The sequence below is a fragment of the Vigna umbellata genome, chromosome 9 (assembly GCF_029865625.1).
Source record: "Vigna umbellata cultivar VRB3 chromosome 9, Vumbellata_1.0, whole genome shotgun sequence".
Taxonomy (NCBI): domain Eukaryota; kingdom Viridiplantae; phylum Streptophyta; class Magnoliopsida; order Fabales; family Fabaceae; genus Vigna; species Vigna umbellata.
The window spans coordinates 49,451,668-49,464,717 of NC_142173.1; the positions used below are offsets into that span (position 1 = coordinate 49,451,668).

The window sequence follows — 13,050 nt, forward strand, 5'->3', positions numbered from 1 at the left end:
TGGTATTGTTTATATTTATATATGTCTTTCTACTTGATGTTCTTATTTTGTTTTTATGCTTAATGTTTGTTGTGCCTTGATAATCCATAGTTTAATATTTGATTCATAGGGTATTGAAAAATTTATTTCGTAATACAAAATTAAAGCAAAGTACCTAATGAAACTTGTATGTAAGAAATGAGCTTGACTCATCAGTTATCTTAAACTTTTGTAGTGAAAGCAAGTTTGCTTATTAAGTGCTTAAGGAATTGACTCTTAATAATGAAACCTAGACTCATTATATTAATTAATTAGAGTTTCAGTAAACTTATAGGTTGACTTTAGCATTAAATTGGAAAGAAGTTGAGCTAAGTTCAATGAAGTCTACCCTTAACAATAATATACCATATCATTTCTAATTTATTTTGCTTCTAAGTGCTCAATAAAATTCAAAAAAGAGTTTAGTTGTGTTTACATAATTTTAATTACTTAAACATGAACGCAACTTATGAAAATATTCTTTTAATCCAAATGAGTTATCACTTGTAACTATTTCCATGTATTGCACAAGTTTTTTCGGGAGAACAACATATATTTATGCTTAAAACTCTCGGATGGTCTTCAAATTTGTATAGAAATCTCAATTCGGTCCTCTCGTTTTAAGTTATCTAAATTGGGTCCTCAATTTTGAAAATGTGTAACAAATAAGCTTTTCCGTTAAATGGACATAAACAACATCAATGAGTGCTAACTGTAAGACCCATGAAAAATATTTACCTTAATAGTAACAATTTTATTACTAGTAGTAATAAATTTCTTTGTGAATGAAAAATATAATTAATAAGTTTATGTAAAAATAAAATGTGGAAAACTAAATAAGAAATTTTGGTAGCTTAAATGGTAGAAAATTGTGGTGATTTCAAGAACATAGGTTCAAACTCTTTTCTACCTTTATGTTTAAAAAAAAATTAAAATAGTGATAGTGGACAAACACTCCACGTTTGAAGTCATTATTGAGGGATCAGATATGTCAAGTGGTGATTAAAATATTAATATAACAAAATGATATTAAAATAATAAATAATATTAAAAAATTGTTAAATAGTAAAATTTTTGGACAATAAATAGCCATGAGAGGGGAGGTTATTCTGCATAAAGAGAGGAAGAATTAAGTGAGAAATCTTGAGAAATAAAGAAGAAAGAGTTAGGAAGAAATTTTTAGTTGCAAGAAGAGTAGAGGTTCTGGAGGGTTTTTGGGGAAACAAATTCTGAGGAAGAGATTAAGTCTGAAATAGAGGTAGGGGAGCTTTTATATTATGATTTAGTATTGTTTTATGATTTAGTATTGTTTTATTATGATTTAGTATTATTTTATTACTATTCATGTCTTGAAATTCTATGTGAATATTGTTAATGAAAAACATATGTGCTTGGTGTATATCTATCTATATTTAATTTCTGTGTTAAATATGTTGTTGTTTTGAATCTGTAAATAAGAAATTTGTTAAAAACTAGTTGAGCAACACTTTGGCTAAGGAAAGACTTGGTACTTAAGTTGTCCATGGTGACACACCTCTCTTTCCTGAAAGTCTATTCGATAGGTTTTTAACTTAAATCCTATTGAACAGATTAAGTACTGTTAAACTATTATGCAATATACTCAATTGATATAAAATATGTGATTGATTCATCTTTCTGGAAGGATAAGAAGATGTCTAACCGGCTATGCCAGATTCAACTTCTTAGTTCCCCAGAACGTTTATATTAAGGTTATAATTGTGATGGTAGGATAGAGGAATCTTAAAAACCGAAGTTGGTACATCCCTGATCATAGAGCATCCCTAGTCAAATCCAGTAAGTTGTGACTAGTCATATGTATTAGCGTTTATGCTGAGTTTGATTCGTTAAACATTTGATTCTTCTCCGATGACCATTTATGGTGATATTTTAGTATTGTTAATTTATTTTGTGATATATTCATTTTGTATGATTTCTGTGATGATTGTATTTTATTATATTGGATTTGAATTTATGCATCTGAACATGATATGAGTATTATGGAGAGATTTTGTAATGGTATAATATGAGTTAAGGAATATGAGCATGGTATGAGTCTCGTGGAGAGATTCTGTAATGATATGGTATTTGTGTATATGTTGATGTTGAGGGTCCTGTTGTTGGAGGTTATCCTGATACTTTAAATAATCATCCAGTCTCAACTAGAGAAGGATGAATTATGTGGTGAGAGGGGCAGGAGATCCTGGTCTATGTGCCGGTTTTGGACATAGTGTTGAGGACTAACCTTGTGGATGGTATGGAGTATTTTGAAAGTGTATTTGTAAGAAGAAGTAGAAGTCATCACAAGTGCATAACCTCCCGTGACCGCTCATCAATGTATCATCCGAATGAGTGTCTATTTAGTATTGTGGGATGAGTGTCTATTAAGTATTGTGGAATGAGTGTCTATTGAGTATTGTGGGATGAGTGCTTATGGGGTATTGTGGGATGAGTGTCTATTAGGAATTGTGGTATGATGGGATGAGTATCTATGGTGCGATTGTTGTATGATGGTATGAGGGTGTCTGACATAATTATTATATAATGTTTGTTGAGTGTATCAAAGTAATTATGCATGTTTTATAAATGATTTGTTGCATGTTAGCTCACCCTACTTGTTTGTGTTTGTGTATGTGCAATGATCGTATAATTTGTTATACGGGAGCCGATGAAGGAATCTTGTCTGATTCAGTGCCAATGAAGAAAGAGATAGAAGAATAAATTAGAAGAATTCGAGTTATATTTATGAGTTTGTAGTTGAAATCTGAGTTTAAAACACACACGCATACACACACACACACACACACACACACACACATATATATATATATATATATATATATATATATATATATATATATATATATATATATATATATATATATATATATATATATATATATATATATATATATATATATATATATCAACTATGAATTATCAAGTGTGAGATTATGGGATGTTACCTTAAATGTAATGTTACAATATATCAATTATGAATTATCAAGTGTGAGATTTTGGGATGTTACACTAAAGTGGTCCAGAATACGCATGATGAGGTGGACGATTTTATTAGTATTTTTATTTTTGTTATAATTTATATTTATCTATTTAATAAAGTAAAAGTGATATCTTTTACATTACAATAAGTTAACACTATATTAAATCTACATATTAGGGCTTTTAATTTTAATTCAAAAATTACTTAAATCTTAACTAAGCAACTTGTTTTGATATGTTCAAAAATTTGATATCACTTAAGAGTAGAGATAATAACAATTTAAATACACTTTTCTTACTTGATCTTTTAATACTCTTTTTAAAAATAAAATCATTATGAAACTTAAGTTTTAAACTCGAATGTAATAATTGATTCTTTCTATCTCAATAAACTTAAGATTAAAATAAAATCAAATTATTTTAAAACTCAAAAATCTTATAAAAAATATAATTTCTAAAAAGATAAAAAAGTAAACATTAAAACTATTATAATCTATTTATTGATTTTTTTTCATCCTTTCTTTTACCATATCACTTATATCTCTGAAGATTGCGTTCGTTAGTACTAAAATATTCGTTAAACTAAATTGAATAATAAATTTAGTTTCAAAAAAGGGCAACTAATTATATTTATAATTACCATTATACTCTCAGCATAGTTATCATTATATTTGCATTACAATTCATTTGACTAATTAGTTAGACGTGACTCAACTTTTTATGGTGATTACAGGAAAAATAATGAGTTGTTTTTTTAGATAAATACTGCCTTTCGTACACGTATTATTACACGAAATGTCATCTTACTACAATATAACAAACTATACAAATTAATGTAATAGAGATAAAAATATCATCAAAATATTAAAATAAGACAACATATATTAAAAAATATAATACTTGGTTTGAAATGGGAAACAGTGGACCAAAACAGCTCTTATTATATAATGAAAATGAAGTAAGGCAAAAGGAAAGATTTATTAAGTGTTTGACAATATTGGACGAAAAGAAATATGGTAGGGTAGTATGTATCCGTAGTACTACCCACAGGTACACATTGTTGACCACAAAATTTCATTTCACTCTCAATTTCCAACAGTACTTTATTTAAATAGATTTTTAATGTAACTAGAAAGAGAACAAAATATAGATAATTATGTTATTTTTAGAAGTTAAAAAACCATGTATTTTAAAGTCAAAATTTAGAAATTTCTCCTTCCATCACTTTCCTAAATGGATATTTACATGGTGATTAATTCAGAAATGAAATTTGATGATTTTCAACTTTTTATATACTAATTTCATTTCACAATTATTTCAAAATTAATTCAATTCATTTTTTTTAATTTACTCTTTCACCTATACACTTAAACAAGCTACTTATATTATATATATATATATATATATATATATATATATATAGTTATTTAAAATAAATAAAAGTATTATTAGTACTTCTGAAAGTTACTAATACAATAAAATTAAATTAAAAATACTCAAAACTCAAATATGTGCAAATAATATTATTTTATTAAAAATATTATTTGTTTCAAGACCTAAAATACTTGTCAAGACAAAATATCAGAAGAATTTTAATAATATATTTTTGTGCACAAATTTTAATAAATAGAAAAATATACTTTATTATTACAACTTGCTAAAACGATATTTAGAGACGAACTTCTCTTGTGAAGATGATATCCATTAATAATGACTTCACTTGTTGTTTAGCCAGAGTTAGAATCTTTCAAACAAAGGTTTTATTGGATTTATTTGCTTCACAAAATATTAAATCATAGAACTTAAAAATATCTCATAAAAATATTACAAAAATTTGAATTTATAATTATTTTTCTTCCACTTTTATTATTGAGTCAATTTCAAAATATATTACAAATAAAAATAATTTGTAGAAATAAAAATAAATAAGGTTGATCAAAATAAAAGTGCAGTGGTGATTCATTATTTAACTCCACCCAACAAAGTGTGATGTGATGATATCTATTTTTTTTTTTTGGAAGAAGACTTTGGAAACGACCTAACTCTACTACTAATGTACGGTTTCGGGAAATATATTTAATGCAACAGTTAGTAATAAAAATGGTTAAAATAATATAAAGTGGTTTTCAATGACATGTAAGAACCGTGTAATGACCTAAATTTTTGCCTCAAAATTCAAAATATCAATCAATCCATGTTGTAAAACTTTGACGCACTCTTTCTCTCTCTCTCAATCATTTCAAAACCTAACTTCTCTCTCTAACCGTTCTTATCTGAGTCAGGCAAGTACTATGCAAGGTCATCTATAAGTACGGCAAATTTTCTCTCTCTCTCCGTTTCCTTTTCAATTTTTTACTCTTTCAAAATTAATTATCATTATCAAAATTTTGTTTTGAAAAAATAAAAAATAAAGATGAAAAAGTGCGTGTGGCTTTTGTGAAATGGCTCCTTTCGTACTGGCCGCACTTGAATCTGTCCTTCCTCATATAGTCCTCCACCATATGTCATCTGCATCAGATGAAGAAAAAGACTGCCAAATTACCATAATACCCTCTATCTTCTCCCTTATTAATTCTGTCCTTATCTGTCCTTCTCCGTACGCGCCACTCTGTCTATGTGCTACGACCAAAATACCCCAACTTGTTTTCTCTAATCACTGTTATGCCAAATGGAAATGTTTGATTAATTAATCATTAATTTCGTAACTAAAAATATAATAATTTAAAGTGTTTTATGTGTTGTCTTTAATAAGTTATACTATTTTAATTAATTTTCTTAAAATTTGGTGTTTTATTATATATAATAAAATATTGTTGCATTTCAGTTATAGGAATGCTCTTGTTATGCCACTGACCTAACTTGTGTAATTATGAGAAGAAAGAGGGGTTTTTCTGTCTTTTCAGGAGAGGATGCAAGCAGTGGAAAGAAAACAGCAGTGGCATTTTGGTCCGAATGGACTTTCCTCGTCTTCCTTACTCGTTCAATAAAATCTCGCATTAACAGTTATTCTCCCAACCAACCTTGCAAAGCAAAACGAAAACCCTTTTTCTTCCTCTCTTCTTCTTACTTACCATTAACGTCCAAAACGACGAAAGAGGACGAAACGCACCGCATCGACGATGAAGAGGCAAAAGCGCTCGGACTCGCAAAACGACAACCCGTTCCAGGTGCTGACGGAGGAGCTCATTTTTCTCATTCTCGACTTTCTCGAAACGGCGCCGTCGGACAAGAAGTCCTTCGCGCTGACGTGCAAAGCGTTCTACGCTGCGGAGGCCAGGCACCGCCGCGCGCTGCGGCCGCTGCGGGCGGAGCACCTTCCGGCACTCGCTGCCCGCTACCCGAGCGTAACGGACCTGGATCTCTCTCTCTGCCCGCGCGTGGGCGACGGGGCGCTCGCGCTCGTGGCTGGCGCGTACGGGGAGACGCTGCGGCGGTTGGACCTGTCGCGATCGCGGTGGTTCACGGGGAGCGGGCTGTTGAACGTGGGCGCGCGGTGTGGGAATTTGGTGGAGCTGGACCTGTCGAACGCGACGGAGTTGAGGGATGCTGGGGTCGCGGCGGTGGCGCGTGCAAAGAACTTGCGAAAGTTGTGGCTGGCAAGATGCAAGCTGGTGACAGATATGGGGATTGGGTGTATTGCGGTGGGGTGTAGGAAATTGAGGCTGATTTGCTTGAAGTGGTGTGTGGGGATTGGGGATTTGGGTGTGGATTTGGTTGCGATTAAGTGCAAGGAGCTCACATCATTGGATCTCTCATATTTACCTGTAAATTTCTCTCTCTTTCTCTATGGTGTTCATTCATTGTATCTGGTTATGGATTATGGTGGTTAGTTAGCGAGGTTTTCTGTGTTTGGTTTAATCGATTGGATTGGGTAATATTTGGTAATTAATTATAATTTTAGTTGAGTACAAGCTTTAGATATCTGCAGTCTTTATGTTTTAGTACCAGTACATTGTGCCTAAAAACTACTTGTTAGCATTCCAGATAGATTGTGTAGGTATAACAAATAAAGTGTACTTAAACCTAGTTATAATTATAGTTAATGGCTCCTGTTTTTAATTAGCTTTATGAGGCAGATTTTGGTAAAAAGAAAGGAAAAGATTTATTTATTTTCATATTAGCGCTCTGATACACCTGTGTTATTGATGATTTTGCGGGGTTAGTATTATGGTAAAATGTTATGTTTTCGTATATTTATCTAGTATATTTCCAAATTAAGAATGAATTTAGTTTTCGCATTTATTAATGATTTTATCCTAGACGTAACTTTTTCAGTAATTGTTATTAATTTTTTATTGTTGTTGTGAATCATGTCTGTTTTCATTTTATTTTCATTAATTGGTTGTTTTAGAGTTTTATACATATAAATAGTTCTATATGTTTCTATTAGGTTTGTTACAGATGAAAGATACATGTGTTCTCGTAAAAAAAAGAAAAAACTGGTTGGTAGGCTGAAGAGGAAGAATTTGGTTGTTGCTAGGAGGGAAGATGGGAGGTTTAATGCTGAAGGTAGCAAAAGGTGTTGAACCAGGTTGGCTGAGGCGAAAATAGTAAAGATGAGTAATTGATAAGAAAATATGATTTTGGTGGTTTAGTTAATTTTTTCTTTTCGAAGTGGTATTCATGTGTCTAAATTCATTGGCTCTTTTGTTAAGCAGTGATGGTTTAATGTCATCTTTTTGTTACAGCGTTTCAACTGCTGTTTTGAAGTTCTGTTGATTTAGTGGTTCTGAATGTGCTGTTTCTTGAATGAGTTGGGCATTTGAAATGATCTGGTGGGTATAACTAGTATTGTTATTGGTTTCTTGTGTTGTGTAGATCACGGAGAAATGTCTTCCGTCAATCTTCAAATTGCAGCTTCTGGAAGATTTGGTCCTTGAAGGATGCTTTGGCATTGACGATGGCAGCCTCGGTGTTGATCTCTTAAAACAAGGGTGCAAGACATTGAAGGTATAATGGGGATGCCTAACTTGCTTTTTTATTGTTTATGTATTTAATGGCAAAGATAACTTCAGCATAAACTTAATGGCGTACAGCTTTTTCTTATTTAATGTTCTTCCTTTTAGTAATAGGTTGAATGTGAACATAGATAGAAGTCATTGTATTTTTTTTTAACTTGGTTACAACTTCAATGTGTCATTTGCAGTTAGTCAAAACTATTTAATTTCGTAAATAGTTAATATTCCTTGTCTTCAGATCACACTTGTTTTCCTGGTCTAGTTATTTAACAAATTCTCTTATGCAGAAACTTGATATCTCAGGTTGTCAAAACATAAGTCACACGGGGCTATCAAAGCTGACTAGCATTTCTGGAGGTTTAGAGAAACTCATTTTAGCAGATGGTTCTCCTGTAATTTTCTTCCCGTTCTCTATTTATTGTTGTCTGTGTATATTTTGTTTAGCACACTGGATGAAGATTTCAATTGTACCTAATATTTGGCATTTGATTGTCCAGGTCACCCTTGATCTTGTTGATGGTTTAAATAAACTTTCCATGTTGCAATCAATTGTACTAGATGGATGCCCGGTTACTTCTGAAGGATTAAGGGCCATTGGAAGTTTGTGCATTTCACTTAGGGAGCTAAGTCTAAGCAAATGTTTGGGAGTTACAGATGAAGCTCTTTCGTTACTTGTGTCAAAACAAAAAGATTTAAGGAAGCTTGACATCACATGCTGTCGCAAGATAACTGATGTTTCCATTGCCAGCATTGCAAATTCATGCACGGGTCTCACTTCTCTGAAAATGGAGTCATGTACTTTAGTTCCACAGGAAGCATTTGTCTTGGTTGGACAGAAATGCCATTATCTTGAGGAGCTTGACCTAACAGATAATGAAATTGACGATGAAGGTTTGAATCTACCCCTCTTTGAAAATATTTACTATCATATCAGCTGCTTTACTTACGTTGTCTCTCTGCAGGTCTTATGTCCTTATCTTCTTGTTCTAAGCTATCCAGCTTGAAAATAGGAATATGCCTGAACATAACTGATCGAGGACTAACCTATGTTGGCATGTTTTGCTCAAAATTAAAGGAGTTGGATCTTTACAGGTTTGTGATTCAAGTTTAAAATAAAATTTTGGGATATATAATTTGTCTCAGTATGGTAGTCTTGTATAAAATTGAAATGTTAAATATATGTGGAAGCATACAAGCAAGAGCTTTTTTGTTCGTTGTCATCATGATCTTGTTTTTTCTTTTTTTTTTCAGATCTACAGGAGTAACTGATGTGGGCATTTCAGCAATTGCTGGCGGTTGCCCTGGCCTTGAGATATTAAACACATCCTATTGTACTAGCATCACGGATAAGGCTCTAATCTCTTTGTCAAAATGTTCAAAATTGAAAACACTTGAAATTCGTGGATGTATTCTTGTTACATCCATAGGACTGGCAGCTATTGCGATGAATTGCAGACAACTTAGCCGTCTAGACATAAAAAAGTGTTACGAGATTGATGATAGTGGGATGATTCCCCTTGCTCATTTCTCCCAAAATCTTAGACAGGTCTTTTCTTTTTTCTCACATTTCTGATAAAAATAAGAGATGCTAGGAATGTTAGTGAAGTTTCTGATGTTGTTATATCCTCGTATTATTTGCAGATAAATTTGTCGTATAGCTCAGTTACAGATGTAGGTCTTTTGTCACTTGCTAGTATCAGTTGCCTTCAAAGTTTTACCATGCTTCACCTGCAAGGATTGGTTCCAGGAGGACTGGCTGCAGCTTTATTAGCATGTGGAGGGCTTACAAAAGTGAAGCTTCATCTTTCTCTGAGATCTCTGTTACCTGAGCTACTTATCAGACATGTAGAAGCACGGGGCTGTGTGTTTGAATGGAGAGATAAAGAGTTTCAGGTATTGTTCTTGTCTCGTTCTTGTCTTAAGATTTAGCACGATACTGTCAAATTGGGAGTTCATTGAACCAACTTTTTTTTTTGTGAATATTTTTCTATTTGATTGCTGAAGTTCTTTGTGTTTCATGAACAGGCTGAATTGGACCCGAAATGTTGGAAACTACAGTTAGAAGATGTGATGCAATAGATTGTCTCAGGTTGTTTGAAGTTTTGATAAAAGCGACTTGCGAATGGCAGGCGAAATACAGGTTGTAGAATAATCACATGCGTGTCTCGGACAATCAATTAGAATCCATCCACTTCTATCTACTCTATCTACCCCACCTACACTACTAGAACTAAAGAAAATAGTATGAAAAACCTTAGAAATATTATGTTAAGTCCATTGGAGGATACATAGGCTTTGCAAAGGAGGAGCCGATTGTCCTTCCGTTGGGCTACATAGATAGTTTTGGATTCCGTCACAACTCAAATAATTAAGCTCTCTTTGGGAGAATGTTGAACAAGGGCATTTGCTTGAGTGAGAAATTGGCAATCAAGGGTATAAAAGTGAAGAAGTTTTGTTAGTTTTTTTTTTTTCTTTTTTGGATGCAAAAACCAGAACAAGTGTATAAAATCTATCTAACATCTCATTGTTTGATTATTTATTTTGGGAAGTACAATTGGAAGAATTTTCAAAGAATGGAAGAGCACGGGAGGTTGGATGTATAAATACAGTGACTGTTTTTAATGCTATCTTTTCTTTTGGCTGGGAAAAGTCAGGTTGATTAAATATGTGGAACTTATACATATATATTCTACTTTATCATTAGTATTTTTGTGGACTAAATTAGCTAGCACAGTGATGGAGCAATGAGATTTCCCTTTTGTGAGGTTTTTGATGGGATTGGGTTCCCCAAATTCCCACACAGACAATATGCTTGCTTTTATTGTTGTACTCTTTGTATAGCAAGAGGCGCAGATCAATTTTTGTGTGTTTGAAGTGAGGTGATTTGGAGCTAAGGAAAGGAGGGAAGATTGGGTTTCTTGCCCTCCATCCATGAAGAGAAATGAGCTGATTTGTTCTCGAATTAGATAAAAACTAGCGCCATAATAATAAAAACTAGACACCGAAAAGAGATAGTGAATGAGCACAATCCATTGTATTATAAAACACTGTATCATCTCAAACATTAAGATATAATAGAATAATTTTATTGCTAATAATGCATCATATATCTGTATATTTATAATTCATGACAATAGAAATATCTCTATTATATAATATTTAGAATATAACAAAATTCCTATCTTTAGGGATATTTATATTTTAGACTTTAATTGTAATCTATTAAATATAGAACAATACATTTATTGCTGATTGTTTATCGCCTATTTCCACCACTCAATCATTCAATGTATTAATTAAACCATATTTAAATTGGTTTTATTACAATACTTATAGTATTTGACCTTACCTAACCATCCTCTTGACATTTCAGTACGAATTGAGTGCAACCAAATGTAAATGATAATATATTTATATATAATCTCAGAATTATAACAAATATTTTTTTGCAATTCATCCCATTGTTCTGACTTAATTACTCACTGTTTAAATTACATTCTTAATAAAATTAAGGTTTAATAGGTTCGGAGGTCCCTATATTTGCGGGTTCGTTTCACTTGGGTCCTCCAATTTTAGAAGTGATCAATTAGGTCCCTAATTTAACAAAATTGAGTCAATAATACCCTTTCCGTTAAATGCAAGGGAATCTGAATGCAAATTAATCAGGTGACATGCTGAGGCATCATTTTATTTGCAGGTGGCAGAGTTTGAGCTTAATACGTGGCAATTTCTGCAATTTTTAATTTGCATTCAGATTCCCTTGCATTTAACGGAAAGGGTATTATTGACTCAATTTTGTTAAATTAGGGACCTAATTGATCACTTTTAAAATTGGAGGACCCAAGTGAAACGAACCCGCAAATATAGGGACCTCCGAACCTATTAAACCTAAAATTAACCCAAGTACTTATTAATAACATTTTATTTAACAACTCTTACATATTTTTGTGACATCAATCAAATTTATAATAAAAATTTCTTTTACCATCCATTAGAATCCACACACTTTGCTTTAATATAAAACAACTTTTCACTTTTTTTTTTCTTTTTCTCTTTTCCAGCCCCACCCGGTCCAAACAAAGGAAATTAAAACTGAACACACTCAGCGAGGTGGAGAGAGCAGAGCGAAGGAATGATCAAACTTAAGCACAATAACGAAAATGTCATTTGGCTAACTCATAACTATAGGTATACTGGGATTAAGCGGTTGAAACTTTATGTAATTAGGTACAACTGAAATTATAATTGACAATAACTCGCTTATATTCCTCTCACAACACCTGTTCAAGCTTGGAAGGATGGTTCAATCTTTCACTTTTTGCATAACTATGTTAACTATTTGGGAACTATATGTCCAATATAACTTCAACATGACTTTAAATTATGACTGAAGAAGGACCACTTCTGCCCTAAAAGGCATATGGACCAAAAACTATAAATTCTTTGAAAGGCTTCCCAAAGTACAAGCAATGGCCTCATTAAAGGACCACTCCAACCACATCTCTTCAGTTAGGTTTGTACGTTTTCCAACATATTGTTTGCATAAAAATGGATAATGCCAACATATTGTTTGCACAAAAATGGATAATTCCAACGTATTGTTTGCATAAAAATGGATAAGGGAGTTAGTTAAAGCATCTTTTAACTCTTTACTTTCCCATTAGAAGAAATAATATCTACATAATTTCGTTAATTAACTTCTAGTGCAAATCTTTATAGTTTGTAAATGTTCTTCCTGTGAATATTACATCGACCAGAATAGATAGGTACACAACTTCGTGATGGGTGTCATTGTTGAGTGATATCTTTAAGATCAATTACTCTTGATTCAATATATTATTTATTTTGGAGTCTTCCATCACGATTTTGTCTTTAACAATCACTTTGAAGGATGAAAGAAGTATTTAAATTGTTATTGGTCTTGACTCCTAAGTAATATGAGATTATTGGGAATGGTAGGAACATAAGTCCCCAAGTCGAGATCTAATGAGAATGAAGGTGTTTAAAAGAACTCGTGGTTCATCTTTAGAACCTCATTATCGATCTCATGATGAGT

General features: G+C 32.3%; 1 protein-coding gene across 1 annotated transcript; it reads left to right on the forward strand.

Annotated features, from left to right (window-relative positions):
* Positions 1-6,046: 6,046 nt before the first annotated feature.
* On the forward strand, positions 6,047-10,671 carry LOC148193763 (F-box/LRR-repeat protein 3-like). The gene is made up of 8 exons (XM_047318708.2): positions 6,047-6,800; positions 7,855-7,986; positions 8,282-8,386; positions 8,492-8,885; positions 8,957-9,086; positions 9,246-9,540; positions 9,636-9,887; positions 10,020-10,671. The coding sequence occupies exons 1-8, from the start codon at positions 6,156-6,158 to the stop codon at positions 10,071-10,073; spliced, it is 2,007 nt and encodes a 668-aa protein (XP_047174664.1). The 5' UTR covers positions 6,047-6,155; the 3' UTR covers positions 10,074-10,671.
* Positions 10,672-13,050: the final 2,379 nt, after the last annotated feature.